The 26865-nt window shown below is 35.8% G+C and overlaps 1 protein-coding gene across 11 annotated transcripts in view; it reads right to left on the reverse strand.

The window, feature by feature from the left end:
• Positions 1-26865, reverse strand: part of ATP2C1 (ATPase secretory pathway Ca2+ transporting 1) — a 68239-nt gene that overhangs the window by 17948 nt on the left and 23426 nt on the right. For 10 of the 11 annotated variants that reach the window (XM_032677512.1, XM_032677590.1, XM_032677778.1 and 7 more), the window contains 16 exons: positions 18476-18586; positions 17418-17534; positions 15755-15844; positions 12991-13026; positions 12054-12115; positions 11580-11688; positions 9674-9829; positions 9058-9126; positions 8339-8414; positions 7744-7810; positions 6534-6658; positions 5179-5276; positions 3675-3770; positions 3477-3566; positions 1916-2020; positions 83-239 (listed from right to left, as the gene is read on the reverse strand). In XM_032677512.1, the coding sequence (XP_032533403.1) occupies positions 83-239; positions 1916-2020; positions 3477-3566; positions 3675-3770; positions 5179-5276; positions 6534-6658; positions 7744-7810; positions 8339-8414; positions 9058-9126; positions 9674-9829; positions 11580-11688; positions 12054-12115; positions 12991-13026; positions 15755-15844; positions 17418-17534; positions 18476-18586 (1564 nt within the window). The remainder of the gene's footprint in view (positions 1-82; positions 240-1915; positions 2021-3476; positions 3567-3674; positions 3771-5178; positions 5277-6533; positions 6659-7743; positions 7811-8338; positions 8415-9057; positions 9127-9673; positions 9830-11579; positions 11689-12053; positions 12116-12990; positions 13027-15754; positions 15845-17417; positions 17535-18475; positions 18587-26865) is intronic. The other variant, XM_032677802.1, reaches the window with a different exon arrangement.

Consider the following 26865-nt stretch of genomic DNA (forward strand, 5'->3'; position numbering starts at 1 on the left):
TTTGTTGTTAGTTTTTTTTAAACAGTAAGCAGTGCCATTTAAAAAAAAAAAATGTTATGTTGAGATACTGAAACAGCCTTACCTCTAAGTCCTGCAGAGCCCATAGATGTCTTCTCTTGCTCGTATTGCTCTCTCTGTTGCTGAGCAAGAGGTAGGGTCTGTCCCTTACAGTTATATGATGTACAGTACCTAATGACTTGTTCATAAGCACCTTTCATAAAGCAAACTTCGGGTTTGTCCTGAAAGGAAAAAGAATTGTTGTGTGCACACGTGTGTATATATAAGGACACACACACAAGTACATACACACATGAACACATAAGAATGGCATATCTATACTTTTGCTTAGAGCCTTCAGAACATAATGAAAATCAACCTTGTAAACACAAATTCTGTTCTTTTCAGTATCTCTATACAGTGTTTGTTCAAGAGCAGTAATGTCAAAAGAGCAAAGCTAACAATCAATATCTCATTTCAGTAGACATAAGGCACATTAGACACAGTCACAGTGTAGACTAAAGAGGTCATGTGAAGTCACTTGACAGACTAAAGAGGCCATGTGAAGGACAGAAATTAAACCTACACAGAACATTAGACCTGAAAGACCTTCAGCTCATCGTCAGACCAGCTGCACAGGTAAATAAACATCACTTGCATCCTTGTACCAGGCCTAACAACTCTAATATCTTCCAGATAGCCATCTAGCCTTGATATGATGATATCAAGAGACTGAGAGTCTATCTCAAAACACTTAACTCCAACGCTAAATCAACTCATTCCTTCCCTTCCCCAATTTTCCATTAAGAACTGCTGCCTCGGCTCAATTTCCAATCACTGATCACTCACCTTCTCTTCAGTTGAACTAAAAAGCATTTTTCAATATATCTATTTTCTCCCTGTGAAGGTATTTATGCACAGTAGTCAAGTTATTTCAATCTTTCACGATAGGCTTAAGTGATAGAGCTCCAAGTTTCTAAACCCACTGTATTTTCTTAGCCTTTAAATAGTTTATGCTCCCTTTAAATCTGTTACCAATTTTTCAAAAATCTCATAAAATTGCTGATTCCAAAACACAGACACAGTAAATCCTTCTAAGATTAAAATCTTATACAAAGTCCTGCTCACCACTCTTTCATGAATCATCAATCACATAATCCATATAAATAAAAGGAGTCAAATGCTTCGCTCCCAAAGCAAAGATTTTGCTGTGATACTTGAACACTATCAGCAAGCCTGTTTTTGGTCAGAAGTACTAGGAAATTTTCCATAAATCCAATATAAAGTCTGCTGTTGCACATAGTGTCTAGAAGGCTCCAGTTATCAGACTGGCAGAGATTATGCCAATACTTGTAACAAAAACATTCAGATTGGTCTAAATGAAACATGAAAGCAAGTATGTATTGGAAAGCACCAGAAGACAGAAAAATAGGTTAAATAAATTGTATTATAATCCAGGATAAAATTTGTCAACACTGTGGACATGAGGTCTGCATCAAAACCAGAAACTCTGTTTTCAAACAAAAGAAATTTTACTACTGAACATCAATGCATATTCTTGCTTTTAATTCATTATGTAACTAAGCAGCACTGAAACAGCAGAAGATTGGCAGAATTGCTTTAGATGTTGGAGGAGGGAGAAGGAAGAAAAAACAGCCAGGTCTACATTCAAGGCATCAGCTTTAAATACACTTAAAATAATTTCCCAGTATGCCTTTTAAAGAAATAATTTCTTGCTATTCCTTATCTCCACTTCAGAGCTTGAAACTAAAACTGTGTCTTTTATCAAACCCTATTTCCAGGACTGTGCACTACTGCCAGCTTGCCATAACTTCTGAAGGGAAAAATTAGGATATTAATCAAAGTAGATAAATGTTCCACAAAGCCAGTGCACAAGGAAATCATCATTGAGGTTTACCTGCTGTGTTCTGTGAATGCATTTTACAGCCATCCATTTCTGTTCTGAGCTGAAGGGATATTCAGCCTTCCTTATGTAGTCTTCCTGGAGCCCATCTAAACCCATCTGTATAAAACAGAAGTACGACCACAATGTCAGGACCTTTTCTTTTCAAGCAGGTGTGCAATTTGTCGACTTGTTGAGACACCTCAGCTAACAAACATCACACCGTTAAAAACCAGTTTCATCTCCAAAGTTGCTTTTGTGTACACTATTCAATTCAGATAGACTTTTGACAAACCAGCAGTGAAAGCATCTACCATCTTCTTTCAGGTTTCAGTATGAGTCAGACCATTTAACACTATTTCTTATCTTTGATCCAAAGATAAGTCTTGCAATGGCTAGCAATATAGTTCTTGGTTGGGCAAAAAATGTCTATCATCCTAACGCATTTTTTTTAAATACCTTCTATATAATTTCTCTGCTAGAAGTGCCTACAAAATCATAACACAAGACTACAGTAAAAAGTCTGGAGAAGGCAAGATTCTGAGTTGAAGTTTGAATGACCGAATCTGAAATGACTTTTTTTTTTTAGTGATCAGGATCACCCAAGCATTTAAACTGAAACTAACCATGAAGACTCCAGACAAAATGCATTTCATTTCAAATGCTATTCTGTCCCCAGCCCTGATGCAATTCGCTGCATTCCAGGCTCTACCCTTAACCTACTCCAAGGGAAAATGCCAATTCAAGAAGATGCAAAAACAGCAGCCCGCTATAAACTATTCTTAGTACTTACAGAGCTTCCACCCCATCACTACCTCCCTTTGCAGCAACAGATGTGAAAGATTCCTGTTCTCTTCAGTTTCTACACACTTGTCAAAATAACATTGCTCTTGTCCTTTCCAGTCAAAGACTGGGGACTTAAAATGAGTCTCAGCAAAAAGATAGTTACAACTTACGCCTGAGTTACACAGGGGAAGACTGTCATACATTCATCTTTTAATGTTCTTGAGTTCATTCACCATCACAGACAAAAAAAAATAAAAAATCAAGTGCTATCAAGTGCCTTGTCACATTTCTCAGTAGCTGTAATGGATATGGCACAACATTATACAGAAGAAAAAAAAAAAAGGAACAACACCTCCATCCTTCCCCCCACCAAAAAAACCCAAACATTTCAGCACAGTGTCCACAATTCAAACTAGCTGCACCCTGCACTTGAAGGGAGCTATAAATGCTGCAGGCACCTATACATCAGTTATCAGCTTCTCACTGCTTCTGATGAGATGCAGGAAAGAGACATCACAATCAACATTCAACAGGTAAATTAGTTTGTGGCAGGTAAAAAGACAGTACTAAGTGCAAGAAGATCAAAATAGAGATTTTACTTAAGTCCTAAGTATTTTTTTATTATCCATTAGAACACCCAAGATTTACAACAAAGAAACATAGGAGATGAGCAGCTGCAATACAAATCTAGGAGACACAAAGGAAAATAAAATGATAAAAACGAAACCACAACTTATTTCTACACACTTACCACCTGCTATGAATTGAAAAAGCATCATCAGGTACTCACCTTCATAGCAAGTGCAATTAAAGCCCCTTCTGTTGGCTTCCCCATCAATGTATTGTTTCTAATCAAAGCATCATTGCACACGCAACCAGCCTAAAAGTTGAGGAAGGAAAGGGGAAAACAGAACACAAAGTAAATGCCATAAAAAGTTCTTGTGCTACATCATCAATTAAAACTCACCTCTCTGTGCCAAGATCTTACCTCAACAATTTTGCTAATGGATGGGTTGTTATAACCATGAATAACTTCACCATCGAGCATCACTTCTCCAAACCTGTTATAACCTACTCCAGTAACCTGCAAAACAAGCAGCCAAACTATAAACTACAGAAAATTTTTAAAGGCCATTCATAATGATTGATTTTACTCAGTGTGCATGGATTCTTCTTACTCAGCTTCTAACGCAGCAACACTCTGAGTTCAATGAAATACATTAGAGACTAATTTTTTTAACAAGTATCAATTTTATTCCTTAGCATAAATAAATGCAGTGTATATTGTTTCTTTACAGTATTAGGCATGCTTTCTTTTTTTTTTCCCTTTCTTTTGCTGTCTAATTTTTGTGTCCTATTCATCTTTACTCTGGTTAATAATGCATACCCCCTGCAGAGGAATGGAAGTATAGAGCAGAGTCCTACTTTCATCCAGTAAGAAGAAAAAAAAAAAAAAATCAGTTGAGACTTCAGGGAAGTGTTAAAACCAGTAAAATTGTATTTTTAGTGCATAAAACCCAGGTATCCCACTAGGATCCTAAAAAAAGTCTTCCTGTCTACAGCATTAACAGCTAATATGTTTCAGAGTCATTTAAAGTTCTTTTTCCATTAGGATAAAGGAGCTGATTTGACTCAGATACAACTGTGCTAGTAGTAAAAGAAAAGCAGTTACAGTATTCCTACAGTATTCTAACAATAAAAAAATAGCTATCAGGATATATAAGAAAACACAGATAAATAACAGGAAACAGTAAGAAAAAATGCCAGTATTTATGCTTACAAAAGAGAACAAGACCATCTATTAACTGTACTGTGGAAACAAAACCTGATCAAGGAGTTAGAGAATTCAAGAAGTTATTTAAAACACTCCCAGTTCCACACCTCACTGTTTTTCCACTCTGCTGCTTTTGCTTCTCTTTTGTGCAATTACTTCAACTCCCCAAATTCAACAACCACTCTTTCATGTCCTACTCCTACTTCCAACTCCATCTATTATTAAAAAAAAAACATGAATGATAGTACATATTCAATATGAAGGATTCACACAATAAACTGTCTTTTAGCCAAAAGCTAGATATCCACATTTTAAATGTTTGTAACATGTAAATTTTATTTTTATGCACCTGAAATAGTAAAATAGCCTCAACTTTCTACACTGAAGAAAAAACACAATCTCTCAACTTGCCTTTGTGCTGTATCTCAGCATCTGTCTCTTATTGTGATGTACAGCCATCAAGAGATGTAAGAACTTAACATATTATATAAAAAAATTCTTCTGCAACCAGAAAAGGCTTGGATAACACAGTTCAAAGGCTGCAGTACTAAATGAACTGAAGAACAGAAATGATTGGAAGTTGAGGGACAGGAGTTTGGTGCAGTAAATTTACACTTTCTTGACAGATGCTTTACCTGCAGTGTATTCAAGCATGTTTGAGCTGATACACAAAACAAAGGAAAAAGGAAAATTCAAGCCTAAGCATCACACTACATACCTCAGCATGCTGCCCATCAGAAGTAAAAATATGGGTAACAGTCATTTCATTCTTTGTCAGAGTTCCAGTTTTATCTGAACAAATTACATTGCAGCAACCTGAAATAACCAATTAACATTTATAAGGCAATGCTTGTTTAGAATAACGTAACTAACAAAGCCAAAAGTATTCAAGACAAGCAAATTTCTAGAAATACTGTAGCTGTCTGTGAAACAAAAAAAAGTGAGATTTAAGAAAACCAGCAAATTTTCAAGCATCAATGAATAATCGTACAAAGTACTTTGTAAGTTAGTCCAATAAACAGAAAAAACCTAATTAAAATCCCAAGTTCACAACTCATCCAAAACCCTTCCATTCACTACTTCTCCTTCATTTTATTCTGCTGTATCTCAAACTACATTACTGAAATCTCAATTGTGATTCCTGGTGACAAGGAAAACTGAGGCCCTGCTTTACAGCAGTCATTCCTCTTTATTAAAAAGTACAAGATCTATCTAACACCAGCTACAACACTTTTGTCACACAAGTGTGACTTACTGATAAGCCTGCAAATTTCAATAAGTTTAAAAAGATTACAAAAATGTGAGATTTCTATATGCCTTTTTAACTTAGGAATGGAGATTCGGATAGATTGTTGCAGCATCTTGCCGTTTCTGGACAGGACAGCAGAACTGCAAAAGCATCAAAAACCCTTGCAACACTAACAAAACTTCACTAGAGGCATTGGAAAAAAAATATTTCCAATCTTCATGCAAAAAGAAATTCAAATGTATCAGAATTATTTAACTGAGTATTTCTATTTCTGTTCCATGTTCTGTGCTTTACATTTTTTACAATTCAACCTGCACACCGAATGTTTTTGAGCTTAAATGTTTTTAAATGATTTTAAGTTTTAATATGAGCAGCATAACATCCTGAAGGTGCACTATGATTACAAAGCTTTTTCTAGTATTGAAATCTGGATTTGTTTTCTACTGTCAATATCGTTCCTAAATTTACACCAAAAATCCTTGGTTCGAAAATAATTTCACAAGTCTTATTTAACAGGAACATCTTACAGCAAACAAGTTTAAAGAGTCTATATAGCCAATCACTCAGTTTAGAGTATTGCTAGCATGGCATACTATTAACTGCTCATTTCAGTTCAAAAAATTAAGTAATTAGAAGGCCCACAGAAACATCTACCTGAATTGCTACTGTGTAATAACCCATTCGATTTAGAAATGTTTAAAGATGCCTCCACATTGCTAGCAAAATAAGAATACCTGCTTTGTTTTTATCTTCAGTCATCAATTCTTCTGTTGATTTCCTAACATTTGTATCAAAATACTATCTCGAAGTTAGTCTAGTCATACCTAAAGTTTCAACGATAGGCAGTTTTTTTACAATAGCCCGTTTCTTCACCATTCTCATCACACCAAGGGCCAGTGTCACTGTTACCACAATTGGGAGTCCTTCAGGGATTGCAGCTACAGCCAAACTGTAATGAAAGTAAATATACAAATCTTGTTTTGGAATATTACACAAGATTACATAGTAATTATGCATTTACAGTTCAGAACACTGTTTTTGTAGCTGTCTGGTCACTGAGGTTAAAACTGAAAGGAAGAAGCTGCCATGTGATTCTAGATGTATACTATTCATTAAAACATATCAACTGAAGACAGTAAAAATTGAAATAGATAACTTCTACTCACTATTGATGAAGTATGAAGAAATGTTGGGGTGAGGGAGAAATCGATTGTACCTATTTTGCCTACACAAAATACTAATCAGGGCTGTGCAAAGCAGCCCAGACTGGTAAGAATAAGTGTAGTCAGCACTAAATAGAACTAAGAAATGCCACAACTGATCCACAGTGGCTACTGCCAGACCTTAATGTGGCAGCAATTTAAGTGAGGGAATGGCACTCTTAAAAAACAAACAAATAAAAAGCATGATGACAGTGTAAACAAGACCACAATAACTCATTAGGCAATGCTCGAAGATGCAGTTCCTGGGGGGTGGTGGTTCCACAGAAGGGTAAATATCCAGAGTCTGACCATGTAATCTAAAGAAACACTTCTGCCTTATGCACCATCCATGTAATTAGTATCTCAGCAACTTTTCTAAGAGTACAGAGCTAGACCATCTAAATTCAGATTTGTTCTCAGCAAACACCCTGGGAATAAGTTTGCATAATATGGTAGAAAATGAGCTATTGAACTACATGACATAAGGCTTGCAGTAACTTAGCTTTGTCAGATGCCTCTTACAAAATTACAGTTTACTATTAAATTACTTTATTTACTCAGTGATGAAAATTCAAACTGTACAACTCTAGTGCTTGTTTGCAGATGTTCCCCAAGACACTCAGATATCACCATATAAACGTACAGTTTAAGAGACAGACAGGAACATACTGCATCATTAAAAACAAGTATGAATTTGCTTTTCCATTTTCATTTTTAATTATTTAACGTGAAGTTAAGAGCAGTGTGTGCAAGCATATTATAAAATACATCTCTAGCTTTCAGACATTTGCTGGAATGCATGATCTACACTATTTAAAAACAAAAATCTTACCTCACACCAATAGTGAACATATCAAGGATATGCTTTCCTTGCAACCAGCCAACTAGCATAATAACGCCTATAAAGAAAATAGTCGTCGGGAAAAATGTAAAACCAACATGTACTGTAGCCTCAGGGGGATAAAAAAAAAAAAAAAGACATCAAATAGCCAAAACCAAGCTTATCATTGAGCTACCTATAAAAATCTGTTAGTTCTTTCACTGTCAAAGCATGATTCCATCAGTATAGCAAAGGTGAAGAAAGTATCTGCCAGTCAAGCTGCCCAATCATACCAAAAGTGAGGTACTCACTTATGCACACCTTCAACCAGAATACAAAGACATATTGCAATTTAAAAGGAAGCATTTAAAGGACAAAAAGTAAGTCAGAAAAGTACATTTGCAGGAAGAAGCAAGTTAACAACCTTATGATTAGAGTTACGTCACATTAGTAATTTTCAGATGACTAGTGGAATGAATTCAGAGTGACCAATAAAATCAGAAGCCAAAATATTGTTTAAAAAGAGATCAAGCCTTTAATTTCCCAGGCCTACACATTATTTTCCATTAGATAATAATTTGCAATTATTTTACATAAATTATCTTACCTATTATACCAAAGGAATACAAGGAAAGCTGTTTTCCCAAGAGATCCATGCTCTTCTGCAGAGGTGTCTTTGGAGCCTTGATAAATGGCAAACATGCAGCAGTTAACAAATTAATTGTACCACATATTACTTCACAGGTGCAAAATTCAAGACAGTTAGAGAATAAAGTGCAGTTATGCCCTATGTTTCCATACGTTACTTAGAGAAAACAGACTATTCTTTCATAGAATTAAAAAAAATAATTATTAGAAATATTCTTTGGGAGCTTTGTGATGTCTGCAACAAATCTAATCCAACAAGTCTTATTAAAAATTTAATTTAAGAAAACCAAAACAACATGCTGACCAAAAGCCACAGTACTTCTTCCAAGACCAAAGAGCTCTTGAAGAATAAAACTGATTTTCAAAACAGAGGCATTAAAGTCATGGAAGGCAAATTATATCTCAAAAGGAATTTTTTAATCATCTGTAGAAAATTCAATTTAGTCAAATAGAAAACTATGTAAATATTTAGACAGGTTCTGAATATTATTTTCACAGTTAATATCTTTAAGTCAGCTATGGATATTTTGTTGCACTGAATTCATATACTACTTTCATGTTCAAGAGTTAAGATCTGCTTCACTAGAGGAAACAAAAATATTGAAAGCAACATAATTATGTTTAACTAAGTTCCCATGGAATAAATTCAAAGTTTTAATGAATGAAATAAACACTTACCTCTTCTGCTTGCATCATTTTAAAAACCTCCCCAAATTCAGAGTTTTCTCCTGTTCCAATAACTATCCCCTAAAAAAAAAAAAACCCACACACAAAAATAAAGCAAATTTAAATCTGAGGTTTAATTATAATGTTAGTGGTTGATCTTACAGCTTTGGCTCAAATAGTGGGCAAATGCTTTTCAGCCTGCTACAGTTGTTAACTTTGTTTATAAAATTATTCTTGTCACAAGTAGATATTTTTTCCTAAAAAACATTTTGTCCCTGTGAAACAAATTGCTATTCTGTGCACTGCTGAAATACTTATTAATTACCAGTAACAAAACTCAAAAAGGGTAACACGTACACTAGCCACAACTGAATTTTCAAACATGTGAATGTAGCTCTAGAAGCAAATCAGCACATTCTAGAAAGAGGAGTTTCACATCATCTGCTCCCTATAAATTTGAGCTCTCCTGGGTCTAGTTTTCTTATTAAACCAGTGTCTGAAAAAGCACCAATGAGAAGCACTCTGCAGAGTATCACACTAATGACTGAGAAGTGAACTTTAAAAATAAGAATTGACTTCAAATTGTTGAAACATGGAAAATGCTCTTTTCTATTAATAATGATTTTACCTTTGCTTTTCCACATCTGACCAATGTCCCCATGAAAGCAATATTGCTCCTAGAAGTAAGGTCTCCATTGGTTGCTGCTGGCTGAGGAGCTGTAGATTTAGAGCAAGGAGCTGTCTCACCTGTGAGACTGGATTCATCAATGGAAAGGTCCACAGCCTTTGAAAACAAAATAGGTAAAAAGTATGAAAATATTTTGTTAAGTAGTTGGAAGTGTAAACCTAAGTTTCACAATTTTGACCATTAAAAATGCATCCAGTTTATTCATATGGTAAGGAGCCATGTCAATATAGACCACATTTTAAGGATCAACAAAGCAACAAACCTAACAAAGCTCTCACTTAAAAGAGCCAAAGATGGAAGATGAAGATGCTGCTTTGCTACTGTTCAGATATAGCCATGAGCTCTGAAACTTTTATCATCACTACCAAAAGGAATAGTGTTTAAATTCTACACTGTTCCAGGCATGTTAGTTCTTGATGTGATACTCTGGTTTTAGAGAATATTATCATAAAACTTGACTGACTGCTTATTAACATACAGAAAACTTAGGCCAGAAAAGATTCTTAAATATACTTTTAAGAACAAGATTGTCTCTGCAAGATTAGACTAGTGAAAAAAAAAGTTAACATATACAAATGACTTCACAAACTAAATAGTGTCTATCATTTCTACTGCTTTCAGGACACATCAGTGAGAATACACAGAAGAAATCTTCCTTCTCTGAAAAGATGATCTCCATATGATCCTCTTCTTTCAAACCCACCACCTTGTAGCAATGACCAATAGACACAAGATGAAAATAAGATGACAAGCTTTTATTTTCAAATGATCTGCAAGAGTGGTTAAGGATGGTAAAAAAATTCATCTGGTGTAAGGCTGCAGACAGATGAGAAACTTATGATATCAGATATGAGCAAGAAAGTAGGTGCTGCTGCAACAGCAGTTTCATAACAATGCAGAGACTACACAATTGCCAAGGGAAGCAGAAAGTGTTTGCAAATACGAAAACAAACCCACTCAACTACTAACTACACTGCAGGGGCTAAAAACATGATCCAGACAAATTTCTCAAGAGCAACACAAATTTGCCTCAGAAACTAATTCATTTAGACTTTGTCTACGAAATGTACACTGATTAATCAGGTATCAACAGTGGATAAACTGAATATATAGATCTTCATATCCAGAAATTACCTTAACATGACAGGTAGCCCAGATACTGGGCACACTGAGAATGTCCAATCTGACAGAAAAGTAATTTAACATTCAAGCAAAACCATCAAAATAAGCAAGATGAATATATATATACCCATTACACTCCATTTTTAGAGAATATACAAATACTGCTATTAGTGCCATTGCTTCAACTCAACACTTCCAGCAATGCTAATATCACAAGTTAAGTACTGAGTAAACTGGGAGATATAATGACACACATTGATGAAAAAGTGTCAAAGAGAAGATTACACCAGTACAATTTCACATTTCTTTAATATTCCATTATCAATGAACACTGGAACTATACGCTAAAATTATTGCAAATAAAGACTGAAAACCAGCTACCTGCAACCAGTTGCTAAAATATCTTAGCATTCAAACTGAAAACAACATTTTTGCAACATGTTTAACATTGAGGGGGAAAAAAAAAATAAAATTTTCAAGAATACAATACTACATAAAATTCAAAAGTTCTTTCCTCTGATGTCCTACAGTAAGAAACTACATACATTGGTTAAGAATGCGTGATCACATTTGGAAAGTAGCTGCTTCAAATTTTCTACCAAGATAGTTGTGAACTCCAAACAAGAACACTTTATGCACTTCAGCATTCGGTAGCTATCTTCCCTTCCCCTCTATCCCACAAGAAGGAAAGTTATGAGGTATTAAATCCGTTTTAGGTACATACCTCAAATAATCGTAGATCAGCTGGGACTCTGTCTCCAACTGACAGGCAGACTGTATCACCTGGCACTAAATCTCTTGCAAGGGTATGTTCCACCCGACCTTCTCGTACACTGCAGGTAAAAACATGGAGAGCAGCAAGAATGTCTTCTCTGGCATTTTGTCTGAGAAAAGCATTCACACCCTTGGCTACACATTGGAACGTTACAGGTTTCAGCAAAATATTTCTAATTTGCTGCTTTTTTCTTAGAGGTTACATCTCAGTAACATCATTTGAAGGGTTCAGAGAGGCAACAACATGGTGTAGTTTTTTAGGCTCATAAAACAATCTTTAAAATGAGAAAAAGTGAAGTGTGCTCTACATCAGCATATAAACTTGACGCAAAGGAAATATGTTCAGTAAAATCTTTTCCATTTACTCATTTCAGATTAAACTTCATATGATTTAACTCAGGACTGAAAGGACAAAACTACATACCAATGGCATTCTGGAGGCACAAGTTTACTAAGCTCTTCAAGAGATTTTTCTGATCTGTACTCCTGCAGAGAAATTTTTTTAAAAATAAAGCAGAAAATATTTTTAAAACAGGGAAAGGTTTCACAATATAAGACAGAGCCACTGAAATTTATTTTATCAGTGAAGTTGCATTAAGTAATATTCCAAACAACCAGATAAGAGATGACATTCAACAGTTCTGCATTAGATACTTTAAAAAGCAAATACGGTCCAAACGCTGAAAAATTTCCAGATTTGCCCACATGCATTTCTTCTGAAAGAACGGCAGAGGTCCTTTGCACTTCCTTCATTATCTTCAGTTATTTGTAATACTTGCAGTAACACTTCTAAACTCAGGGATTAGACACCTTACTGAATTCTACAGTTTAACAAATTAGTACCAAAAGTACTGTGCTCTTAGCTCCCGGAAAACTAAGGTAACACAACTCATATGTAACTCAATAAGCATAGTACAGAATTCACATAATTAAAGATATAAAGTACAAGCACAAAGCAATTTTGATTCAGGCACACCCTGACTAAAGCTGTGTAATTACAGAACAAAAACAACTATTTTAAGTCTTGGGAAACTACTTAGATGATTTTTTTTCCCCATTTCTGCACAAAATTGAAGCAAGAGCTACATTTTCAAAATCTTTGATATGAAGTTAAGTACTTCCAACTGTTTATTCCAAGGGCTTCTTTGCAAGTACTCTTATGGTTGAGTATAATACTGATACAGTGAGTGTGGTTAAAGTAGGACAAATCATGCACTTTAGAAAAGACAAAGGACTTCAACGAAAGCACATTACTCAATCATTCACAGCACAATGCATCAAGACAACTCCTTCAGTCTTATTAATAAAAGAGTTTACATAAAAGCAATACTCTTATTTGGACAACCCAACAGCTGTCTTACCTGAACAAAGGCAACTGTAACAACGATGAGTATTGCCTGCAAGAAAACAAAACCAGGTGAGATAAAAGAATTCCAAATTACCAAGAAAGTAAGCAATCATATTTGGTTTTGCTCATATTAAAAAGATGATTTGGAAACAAACTTTCTCATGCTCAAAATCACTTGGTATCCTTGGGGTCTGTTCCAAAAGCAATGCCATTATCTATTTACACCTGCTTCAGTGATGTCCAAGGATGTGATAACCTGCTTTTACTAAAAATAAGATTAATAACTAGATAGCAAACTTGAAAAACTTCTTTGCTTCCTGTATCTAAATGGGGAGCAAGAGACAGCAGCGGAAAAATACATGACACAAATAGAAAAACTGACTGGTGTTCTCTGTGAACAAAACAAAGGTGTGTTAACTGCTACAGGGCATCACAGATGTGGTTTTATTCAAACAACCAGATAACAGAAAGACTAAGAATCAGCTGAAGACTAGATATAAGGCAGCTGAAAAACTGGTCTGGAGTCATAAAATATCCTAGCAAGAAGAACAAGAGGAAGATGAGCAACTCAAACTCTGCCCCAGACACCCAAGGAGAGAGACAAGACACCAGGCACACCCCAAACAGACAAGATGCCAGAGATCCAAAACAAAAAAGCTAAAAAAAAAATTGCTCATTAGAAGGAATCCAAGATAAGTACACTAAGGCCTCAATATCAAGCCTTCGTAGTCCCCCATATCAAATACAATTCTGGTCACAAGGCTTCAACATAAACATCACGGGCCTTCTAGGTATATGATGTGAAAGCGCACGAATTAATTAAAGCTATAACAGGAAATAACAGTGATCAATTTATTGTAAAGTATGTCTCATCTTCTCCTTCAACACACTCGTGAATTGAGTTTTCTTACATCAACTGAGTTGCTAGTGAAACGGAGTTGTTACACTGATTTCTTACAGAAACATAACACAACATCCATTAATTAAGCCTTTAAAAGTACACGCAGCAACTACTAAAAATATCCAAGATATTACCAAGATTTTGCAAGCAAAAAACTCCCTTGTACTCAACTAAATCCACATAAATCCAGTAAATCTGCCTTATTTGTGATACTAACATTCGCTTCACCAACTGAATATTAAGAAGTAACTACATAAATATTCCATCTTTCCATGGAATATTTCAATCACAACTACAGGGGTTTCTTTTGGAGGCAATATTATATTCTACAGATCATGCTACCTGACACAGCTTTGCATTCCTAGCCTCATATCGATGGAAAGAAGTATGTAATTATTTTATTTTTCTTTTTATCTTCATCAGTTCCCAGTCCAGAGCAGAAAGTCTTACAATACCTTTGTACCAGCAGAGCTAAAAGGATGGTAAAAGCAGCTCAAGCCAGCATTGCCACCGAAAGTAATATATGTCACTGATCTTTAGCAGTAAATTAGTTTTGTTGATAAGGCTCTGAACACAAATACATAGTCATAGAAAAGTTGCACTGTCATCTGAAAATGAAGTAAAACAAGCATTCACTCAGTGATAAAGTGGGCATTAACAATAATAACAAGACTAAATGGTAGAGGATAGTCAGAAGTTAGACAAACCCCACAACTGATAAACTTTAACTCAATCACACCTTTTTCCTCCATATTTTAAGACACATCTACAATGTTCACAAAGCCATTGAAAGACTCCTTCTCAGGTTGTAGCACAGAATACAGAAATTACTGCTCCCTTACACTAACTGCCTTGTTCTTTTCTCATTGCCTTGCTCAAGAGAGTTAAGAAACAGAGTTAAGGGCATTAACCAAGGGAAAAAACCATGAAATAATTCAACTTTCAGCCACAATAATTAAATAAATTTCATAATAAAATAATTTACCTAAATCTAACTTAGGAACACAATAGACTATAGACTATTCCAAACTAACACTATACTCAAATTCAAAATTGCAAGTTTTTCTTTAAGAAGCCACATAGTTTATCTTCCAAAGACAACTATTCTTTATAAAGAAATAGAGGGGTAAAGAGCAAACCTCCAGTTACCTTGAGTTACACATGGAAGCAAAACTCAACACAAGAAGTGTGGAGGTAAGACAAGGGCAAAATAAAACAGCCAGAACTTCCCTCTAGTCATACAGAAATCAAGATTTTCAGTTACCACCTATCACCTCAAAAAGGTCAAAGGGATCACAGTTTTCTTCTTTGTGTCAATTGCAATGACAAATGTTTATGAGTATTATATTTGGCTCACTAGTTTAGCACCCTATTTAACTGCAAGCTTCTACAAAAAAATTAATATTTCAGCTTCTATCTTTCTTCTGTGATTTCTAGAGAGCTCAGGTTACACTTCTTTTTCATGTTTTAAAAGATTATATCATTCAAGTAAATTCACAGAAGGCTTTTGTTGGTTTAAATTTGAAATTAGGGCATAATTTTAAGATTAAAATTACACAGAAAATGCCAAAAATTGCTCCTCTGAACAAACACCTAAAGATGGGTCTTTTAACCAACAGAAGAGTAAAGATACAAGAAGCAGTCAGAAAATTATTCAAAGATGTATTTTAATATGTATTGCTGCTATCACTCAAGGAAAAGAAAAAAAAACAAAATCCACTCACAAATTAAACAGATTTAATGACAGCATACCAATCAAACTCATTAATTGTAGTCAAGTGTTCCCACCCCACATTGTCATTCATGTGATGCTGAACACACATGTGGTCACACAATCTGAAGTACTCCCAAGGAAGACAGAATTTTAGTTCCTTACCACAGTGATACTGACAGCATCATCAAACTGATGCATTACAACACTGATGACTGCAGATGCCAGGAGAAGCATAATAAGGGGGTTTTTAAACTGCAATGAAACAGAACAGTAATTCAGCCACACTCTTGACAGAAAGGCCATTTTATCTACCCCTCAAAGCACATCAGATCTATTTTTGAAGCATATTATTCTATTATTAAAATATTTATAACCTACCAGTGCAAAGAAAATCTAACTCTGTGCAGTTCAGATGTTTACTTGAGGAGTTTTCTTTTAAATATCAAAGACCTTGAATAGACTGTATTCAATATGCAACAGGAAAAGAATGTTTCTTCCATTTCTTGATTCACATTTTAAATACAAAAAGAATAATCTCCTATAATTGCTTATACTGTATTTAAACATACAAAAAGAAGCCTGAAATACATTCAAAATGTCTTTGAGGTAAAAGACTGACCCTGTTCCCAGCAACTGATCACTATTAAGGCAGCAATATATTTCTTAACTTTCAACTCATGATTTCTTGTTTTACAAGACACCAATTTTCCTTTTAGATCACATGTTTTTCTCAGATTTTTAAGGTTAAAATAATAAAGGACCTTGCTTCTATGACAGCTGGTTGCAAACATGATGATTTTCTTGAGAAACACTATAAAAAAAGAACATTCCAACAGTTCAAGTGAAGAACATTCTAAAAGCACATCTGATAAGCACACTCAAAGCAAATATGCATCTTAATAAATCCCATCTAAAATAGACTTGGATAATATGTCTTAGACATGTTCTGATGCATCAGACTAATTGACCCTACACATGGGAAAATAAAGCATTAATGCCAGAGTACAGCTAGTATGGGATGATGTTCCCACTGCTATCATCAACAGAGCACTGAATATCTTTTTAGTCACTCCCAAGTAACACAGGATCTCTAGAGTCAACCATTTAGTCAAGGTTTAGTCAACCATTTGCTTCAAGGTTGCACTGAAATGTTGATCAAAATATTTAACACTGTAAATTAATTAGAAAAATCTTCTGTGTAAATATCTTGTGTAGCTAGGGGGTGGGAGGAGTGGGTAGGAGAAAGCAGTGACACTTTCAGAGACATATATATATATATATATCAGGTATGTTTATATGTCTCTGAGATCTATCACACTGGAAAAAAAATTCACACTTGACTCTTGCCAGTTCTGCTTAACACCAGAATCAAGACTGGTCCCACCTGTGCCCTCAGTTCAAAGGCAGCAGTTTTGCTTTTCAAAATTCTCATTGTCTATCAAGTTATTAATATGGCATATTCCATTTAAATATTTACCAACAGTATTGTTCTACGACCTTAGTAAAACTCAGGACCAAGTCTGACTACAAGGAAGTTCTGCTTTTCTAACCCTCAGGCTAATTATGAATGGCACCCTCTGTCTAGGTATGAACACACATTCAAGAACAAATCACTTAATCAAAACATTGGTATATACCTAAATAAAAGCTTTTTCAACAGGTAAATTAGATATAAATTATAGAAGTTGCAATTTCCCATTCTGCTAGACTTTTCCCACTTTTCTAAAAATGTGTTCATGTACACAAAAGCTAAGTAAACCAAAATAACAAGCAAAACTACTGAAAGGTATTAAAACTAAAAAGGAGAAAGGACAAAAACATTCACCTGGGATATATATTTTTTCCACAGTGGTTCATCTTCACTAATATCAAATTCATTCCATCCATGGAATGCCCGTCTATGACAAACTTCACAGTTTTTTAAGCCATTCTGAAGATTAGCCTATTAAAATATGCAAAGAATAAAGCAGTCAGCAATTACACTGAAAAGCTAGACTTCAAAATAAATTCCAACACCAAAATATACAGCCTTAGATTATAAACATTGGGGCAACATTCAAAAGACAAGCCTGGTACTAAATGTTTGTATGACAATAAAAGCTAACAGACTACTATTTTAAAATTCTGTTTGGCAGTATTTAAGAGATTCAACCAAAAAGTCACGTAAGAACTACAGAAGCAGATGTTGCTTCACATCTCTAAATGACTGATCTTCCCTGTAGAAAACTCTACAACAAACCAAACTCTGGGCATACTTCAGACTCCTGAGAATGATGTCAGGAGTTCAGTTGCTCAGTCAAATGACTGCAATAACTTCAAAGTCTTGAGTTGTCAGTGACCACCATTTATCATGGTGTACTCCTCAGGCAGTCAAGCATACAGAAAATGAAAAAAGACCATCTATCATGAAAATTAACCCAGATTCAATGGTTCATAAATCTGTCAATGGGCAGCTTCCTCAGTCCTGTTTCTCTGCTTAAAATGAAGGCTACCAAAATAAATTAAGGACATTAAGGATTCCTTAGAGAAATGAAAGCAATAAAAAAACCAACAACAACAAAAAAACAGGACAGAATTTTATAACAAGACTGACTCCAGGATTTTTATTAACAAATAGTCATCTTCAAAGCATACAGAAATCCAAACATTTTCAAGCTGAATCTCATTCCCCTTCCAAATACTCAATTTTTTTTTAAAATATTAAGAGATCAGAGCATTTCAAGTAACAATTTAAAAATAAATTGCTTTTAGAAGCAGTCAATAGCTAATATCAAAATGCATGATAATGCATCAACTTTCAATTACAAGATCTGTCCCTAAGAAATATCAAACTTACTGTTTGGTAACAAAAGCACATTCTTAAGAGATGTAAAAATTACTTACTTGCAGGATACTTGCTACTTCATCAACTGGTAATTCACTTGCTTTTTTTGAAGACAGTACAGGAATCATTGTCTCATTGTCACCATCAGGAATTTTTTGAAGACGTGCAACCTAGAAACAAAACCAAATTCTGAAGGGAAGGAGAGCGCCAATGTTTCATTTCAAATGATGTACACCAGAGCCATTCAGTATTAATGCCATTAAAGGATAGTTTTTTATAAACATTGCACTTAAAAAAAAAAAATTAAATTCAGCATATTTTCATGCAGTTACCACCTGCAATAATAAGAGAAAACACTGGACATGCAACTGAGAAGACTTAATTTCTATAACAATGTGTTCAGTGATGACAAAGATTCTAACAGTTAAATATCTTAATAATCCTTTAGCTCATTGTCATCAATATCTGGTCAGAAAGCTATCACTCCAGATAAATTTCACTCCCTGCTACTTTCTACCTATTAATGAAGTAGAATGAGGCTCTTCAAACAGGTCTATTTACATCTTCTTGTACAAAGGAGAAACACCATTAAGAAACCCTCAAAGAGCACAGATGTAAGTGAAATCATAAAACTTGACTACAATACAAAAGCTTCAAGTCAATGCTATAAAAAGTTATGTTTTCCTGTAATTTTAGGAAGTTAAAATTTTTTGAACTGCAGAACAGTGCAATAGCAACATCAATTGCACAGCTCAGCACTGCTTTGACATTTAATGAAACCTCAGAGTTTCTGATTCTTGCTTTTTAGATGAGAAGCTGGAGTGATACTCTTTCTTCCTGCTCTCTGTCTTACTGTACCCACAATTAGTTACCTGTCCATCATGCTACACACACATCCCCCTCCAATAGCTGGAAGACATCCAACATGCAAACATGCAGACCACAGAAATGGCTGTCGCATTATACTTTCACAGAATTTCAATAGGTGGGGTTATGTTTTAGAAAATAATTACTGTATATATTATATAAATCTCCTCTAGGGATGTTCAGACTTAAAATACTTCAAGATTAAAAGATTCCAGCATTTTATACCCTAAAAGAGGTATGGCAATCTTCATTTTCTATACCGCACACTGTTGGCCATGCACTCGAATATGGTGGCTAATTTCCTCTGTAGCTACCAGACACCAGTTTAGGGCTGAAAACCATTAAGCCTAAGTGCTCTTCCAAAACAAACCCACAAACATATGACTTTGACCACAATGACTCTACAACCTCAATAAAAATGCTGAGCAACGAAGCTTTCTCAGTAAGAGCAGGCAGAAATGAACTGACAGCCATTAAAAATTTTAATGCTGAGAAAAAACCTTTTTCCCTACACCAAATTACATCACTGCTAAACGCAAATAACAACCCCCAAAAAGGATACGTAACTGATCATTTCCCTAATATTATCAATTAGGACTTTGGGAAGTTTAATAACATGATTTTAAAGGATATTTTAAGAATTCAAATATCCTTAAACAGAAATGTTAAGGTACTCTCAGAGATTAGGGTTTTTTTCCAAATAAATCTTCATTAATGCAGAACTACTGTGCTACAACAAAGCTTATTTTGACAAGCTTTCTGTGACACTCAAAAAGTCATTCATTTTGAATGTATTTCATTCATATTATCTCCCACTTTTATGAAGAATACTGTATTCTATGCAGTGAAAAAACCTACAAAGAAAATCTGGTATAGCATCAGAAAGATAAAGGCTCAGAAGGTCTTTTTATAGCCAGCTCCTTTCAACAGAGTGAAATTACATATTGTATGACAATTCTGGATGGATCCTCATCTAACTTCTAAAAACGCTCTATAATCTTTGTAGATTAAACTACACTTGTAGTTCAGAAAAGAACAATTTCAAATATCTAACTTTGCTACAAATTAAATTCAATTGCTCAGGCAATGAGAAATCAATCACTGTTCCCTTCACAAAATATGAAGTGGGTAACACCAACAGATTTAGGTCCAAAAAACAGTCGTGCTTACTATCTGCTGGACCACAATAACTGTATTCAAGCCAATGATTTTACTTTTACTATGCATTAGTTCCAGAATACAAGAGAAAAACTACTTATTGAATACTGTTGGCAAGTGCTCTCTGAAGTCTTTTGTGTTGCTGCCCAGAGCTGCACACCAGAGATCTGGGCTTCTGCAACACCTTTTAAGGTCTCCAACAGAAGCTATTCCCAAAACCACAGCATTCTGTACTAAAGGAGACAACCCACATATAGCAAGATGCCTTCCCATCCTATGCTGCAATTAATTTTCAGGCATTCATCAGCTGATACCTTAAAATAGTTCAGTACTTCATTGCAGGCCAAGTTTTTACATGGCAAAAGAAAATGTGGGCTAAGAAATTATATTGGCCTATGGCAGCTATCAGACAGGCAGCATGTCCATGACCACTGAAGCTTCTGGAGCTATGACTACAGCTTCCCATCCCCCACTTGCAGCTAACTCTACTAAGGAACAAAGCAGCAGGATGCTAACTAACAAAAATAAATAGCTGCCTCAGGAAGGGCTTTTCTTGGACCACTTCCAATGTACACACTACCATTTCTAGGCCAAGAAATATGCATCAATCACATAACTATGGAACTGTGACCAAAGTATGTTTATGAAAATGAATACAAATTCATCTGGAAGGCTTACACTACCAGAAATTCAGAGTTCCCTTTTGTTTTCTCTGAAGAAAAATCTAGTTAATTAGTTAACAGTAAGCTATTACTGTTTCTTCTTCCTCAGATGCTACAAGAGCCTGCCTACCCTCTTTCCACCATGACCAACACCAAGTACCAAAAACTTACCTCTACCATTGTTTTTCTCAGCTTAGCAGGATGAGTCCATTTTAATCAGCAGGGCTCACTGACACCAAGATATTTTTACAACTATTTTTAAGTGGAAATTTTAGCTCTTCTTGCTCAGAGAACATAAATGGTGGGACCTACATTCACCAGGAGCTGTCTAAAAACTAAGAACACTCTCATAGAAAAATCTATTTTTAAACAAACTGGTGACCAAACTGGTGACTTTGGCTAATTAGCTAATATAAAGCCCTGTAAATGTTGCATAAAGCCACTCAACTGACCTAAAAGGGCAAAACACAAAGGTAGTAGAAAAACAAAACTATAGAGAACAGCAAAAGTGAAAAAAAACCAACCAGATGTTCACAAAACAATGACAATTAAGTTGACATACTGAGAGAAATTCTGATTCTTTCTTTGAGATTCTTTCTTCTGAATCTTTGGGTCCACCTGAACAGCTCACTAAATCTGCTGAATCTATCCCATCAGTCACGGTAAAAATGAACCCCTTTCAAGCCAACTCAAGTACTACAAAGACCTTTCAACTTGTTTGTAATGATTCACCTGTAAGACTATTGCTGTATGAGCAGTCAGTGACCCACATTCAGGTACATGACTATCACAGATACCATTTGATCATTACTGAGTCATGCTGTGCCTAATCAATAGCACAATTAATGAACGTCCACATAATCGATGTGTAACTAATCAATGTGCACTTCATTTTATGCACAGTATGCTGCCTTTTCCACTTGAAATATTACAAGCACCTTGCTCAGGAACTGCAGTTTTATTAATAAGGATATGAGACCATGGTCCAAGAGACAAACAAAGCCCACACTGCAGACTCGACTGCTACCAGTGATGGATGAATCTGTACTGTGAGCAAAACCACGTGACAGTACTAATAAACAACAAGCAAACAAGATCTACAGTGTGCCATGCCCTGAGCAGAGATCCATCCCAAGCCATATCATCTCAGGATTACAAGAATCAGACAGGACATATGATGTTATAACTTGCTAGCACCTTTTCTGAGTTATTATTTGTGATCTGCCTTGCAAGTGTTCATGCCTTTCGTATTGGGACCCTAAAAGAATCAGCACTTCATCACCCACCGTAAGAATTAGCTTTCATTTTTTATCTACCTTTCCCCCACTGAAAAAACAGCAGTGTTCAACAACATAATAAAAAGGTGTTTCACTGAACACAGAACAGACTGAAACTTACAAGCTTCCCATTTCCTGAATTTTCTGTATGATGAAACTATATTTGACGTACACTAAAAGGTTTAAAAACCTCATCTGTGCACACAGTAACATAATAAAATACCAAATGCTTACCTTTTTCTGCACTGTCTGGAATCCTGAAAGCACACAGGGCTAGAGATCAACTAGATGTCAATAGGCACAGAGGTTTGAGTCTCCATGTGTCTGCACATGGACTTTGGAAACAATTCCTACTAGGCAGACTCTTGGCAGGGAAAGGAATATTGAAGGAAAAGACTCAACCCAGAATGGAAGTAACCCTGTTTTCTGACAGTTCCATCAGATATGAAGATTCAGTTCAAAATCTTCTACTCATTAGGACATGGTGGCTAGAGGTTTGGGAGAGCCAGATCTTTACCTATCTTATTGTCCACCTTCAAGCTCTCCATTTCAACACATCATTGCTCAGCATCATGGCTGTGATTCCACAGAATCTCTAGCTAACAATCACCTAAACAAGTATCTATTTCACTAGATGTTTATGCCATCTTACCCTCCCCTGTTTGTCTAGAAGGCAAGGTGCTCCTGGAACTTCAATACAGGTCCCAGTCAGAGAACAATGGCAAGTGACAACAAGACACAGCAAAAAGCCAAGCCAACATACAAAAAAAAGGCATTAGGCACACTTAATAGTTACAGCAAGCCCTAGACCAACTGCACAGCCAGAAGCAAACCTGGGATTCACGGGAGGATTCCAAAAGTGGAGCTAAAGCAGAGAGGAGCACAAAAGAGCCCTCAGATCATTCTGAAACAAGTAATACTCAACATGGTTGACTATGGTTGACATGGTGACTATAATACAATTTTCTCTGTGAAATTGAATCAGATTTTAACAGGAATTAAATCTCCAGAGAAATTCACCAGTTATGCTAACAGAAGAAGCAGGTGGAAGCAGCAGAGCGTAGCAGATAGGGATTTATTAAAATAAATAAAAATCAGTGCAATCAAGTTCACAAACCATAAATGCAGACAAGCTACAAACTCACCATGATTAGGTAAATTCCAATGTTTAATGTCTTATTCTTGGCTTTTGAACTAATTTATCTACATTTTAATTATGTGCATAAAATTGGAACATACATTGAGGAGGGCTTTATCTATACAGACTGCACTGATACAGTTGTGTGTATCTAATACGTGATTACATCACAAAGACCATTTATGACTGATTGTCAATTAGCAATTTCTCAAATGAGCCTCAAAATTCTGTGAATTTAGACATGATAAATACTCAAGTACTGTGACTGACCAATAAACCCCTGTAACAGAAAGCTCAGACTGGGCAACGGTGAAGCATCCACAAAGTTCAGGAAATAATGCAAGGTGTGACTAACCACAGTTGTTACAAACAATGTAACTACTTCAACTCAGTGGAGACTGGATGGTGGCCTTTGCTTTGGATAAACAACTAAATCTGTTGAGTGGATCAACTGGTGATATGAATGTCTCTCCCTGATTTCATCAAAAGAATACCAATGTCTGAGTTTGCATCACACCCCATGCTGGTCTGGATTATGTTGCTTGGTCAACACATGCACTGAACCACTGACAAAATTTCAAAGAGAGCAGCACATGGGATTTTAACCCACATGATGCTTTCTAGCAAGGGGGATGCCCAGCATCATGATGGTGTGAATGTTATAGAGACCGGAAACGGGAATCACATTGGTACTGCAACTGAACTGTTTATTTCAATTTCTAGATTTTGCTAAGTGCAACTTAAAAAATATACTGAAAACATAATACATATGTGCTGTTTTTCTAAAGCAGAAAGCCCATATAACATCAAGGATCTTCAAACACACACATTTGACATTACAGAATCAATTCGTTTGGAAAAGACCTCTGAGATCAAGTGCAACCTATGACAACACCACCACGTCAACTAGACTATGGCTCTAAGTGTCACATTCAGTGTTTCCTAAAATACCTCCGGGGTCAGTGACTCCACCACCTCCCTGGGCATTCCAATACCTAATCACCCTTTTCTGTGAAGAAATTCTTCCTGGTGTCCAACCAAAACCTCCCCGATACAGCTGAAGACTATGTCCTCTTGCCCTATTGCTGGTTGCCTGGGAGAAGAAGCCAACCACCACCCGGCTACAACCTCCTTTCAGGTGGTTGTAGAGAACAATAAGGTCACCCCTGAGCCTTCTCTTCTTCAGGCTAAACAATCCCAGCTCCCTCAACCATTCCTCATAGGACATGTGCTCCAGATCCTTCACCATCTTCATTGCCCTTACATCCAACGTTACACCCTCCACGTGTGGATTATCCAAAAGAACACAGTCAGAGAACATTATACACTGACACACACCTCTATGGGAAGTCATATCGTTTTCTTTGAGCAAGAAGTAAAGTGCCAACACTCATTCAACACAAACACCCATGACCAATTTGCAAAAAGGGTATTTTGTCACTGCAAAGAGTTATCCCTTCCTGCCCCTCAAAATGTTGTAATGAGCATCTTGTTTTCTACCAGGTACAGTTTGCTTGGGAAAAGAACTACTTTTTGAGGGCTTTGGAAGTTACCATATGCTGTCTTCATTTGAATGGACTCCCTTGGAAAAGCTTGATGATTTTTCACTTCTGGGGAAACAGCTAGAGCAGTCCTGTATTCAGTACTCAAAATGAATTTGTTCCTATTCAACAGTACTTGAGCTAAAACATTTTACCAGGAGTCCCCACATCAAAGAAAGTGTATACAGAAAAGTTTAGACTCTAAAAAAGCCAGAAAAAAAAGAGAAACACTAATTTGCATTAATGATTTCTCCTTGGAGAGTAATTCTATCCTGGGAGGTCACACAGTTTCAGCCCCTTGCCATTGTGTGTTATTTCACAAGACTTTACAGAAAAAAGGCAATATTCAATCTGGCACAGACACCATCACCCATTAACTAAAGAAATATAAATACTCAAATTGTGAGAACAACCTGCTAAGCTGCCCTTTAAGCCTAGAAAAAAAACCTGCCTTGTATTCAAGTACCATTTTAGCAGTGCTTAGGACTTTCAGCATGGCCAAGATGCAGCCATAATGTAGAACTGTCCTCCTTGATACCCAACACTTCAGAATTTCTGATCAACTAAGAAATAGACACCTAATACTGGCACTGACCACTATAAATCTCAGCATTTGCCCAATCTTAAAAGCTGTAAAATATTTAAACAACCTATCCCCAGCCCCATCTACACTTCAGGCAGTGTAATAAAGACTAAGATGCTCCATTTAACACGCAATTTATTAACTCTACAATAGACTATAAAGCCCAAGAACTATTTTCAAGTCCTAAAAATACCTTCTAAAAAGAATACTCTCAGAGAAACATGTCTCCACAAACTGAAATACATTTTACTCTTTCAGGAAGTTTCATCATGTCTTCTTCAATTTAAAAAATAGAAAGTAGGACATCTAGTTCAACCGAGGCTACCAGCACAAGAGTAAAGATGGGTAATTTTCTGTAATCATAGTATATACCATGTGGTAATCTTGCAAACTTTGTGAATGACAACTGCCTGCTCTCCAGCTAGACAAAACATTTCACAAAAATAATGATACCTTAACCTGACTGCGGTGCTGTAGACTGTAGGAGTAATGCCAACAAAAAAAATCCAGCTAAGCCTCCAACACCACTTCAGCTTCCTTTAGCTCATTCAATGTAGAATACAGTAGAATAATGCAGAATACTTAAGAATACTAAACACTCACATTTTTTACTCAATTGCTACAAAAGATGTACCATTTGGAGCATTTCTACATACTCTGGAAGATGTACTATAATGAGTTTAAAGCCTCATTGCTGAAAGCCTTGAGGTGGCACCAGCATTACCAAGAAAGCATTGACAAAGACATCAGATCTATCTGTAGTTGGCTGGCCAAAATATTCAGTTTTTGTTCTTCCTGTTCAAAAAAGCTCCTTAAACACTAGAAAAGTCTCTACTTATTAATTTGTCTCTATTTATTAATCAGAAGAACAAAAAGGTACAAAATCCTAAGGACACACTAAAACGATCAAATCAATGGTAGTGCCTCGATGAAAGCAAAGTTTATGTATAATAACACTGGGTCAGTTCAGAAATTCATTGCCTAAGGAAGAGAGCACTGATGGTCATACCTCATTTAACTCCAAATAGCACGTGCCTTAGCTTAAATCTTGATTCACATGAAGTCCTTTAGAAGTTAAAGGCCAAAAGACTTCAGGTCTAAATATCAGTCATCTATCTTGACCGAGAGTTGCTAACTTTCTAGAAGAGAACATTTAAGCTTAGAAATAAGATCACATGGCTCCTCTCCAACAGTCTGCTTGTATCTCATAACACTTGGAAGTG

This window comes from Chiroxiphia lanceolata, chromosome 1 (assembly GCF_009829145.1).
Source record: "Chiroxiphia lanceolata isolate bChiLan1 chromosome 1, bChiLan1.pri, whole genome shotgun sequence".
NCBI lineage: Eukaryota > Metazoa > Chordata > Aves > Passeriformes > Pipridae > Chiroxiphia > Chiroxiphia lanceolata.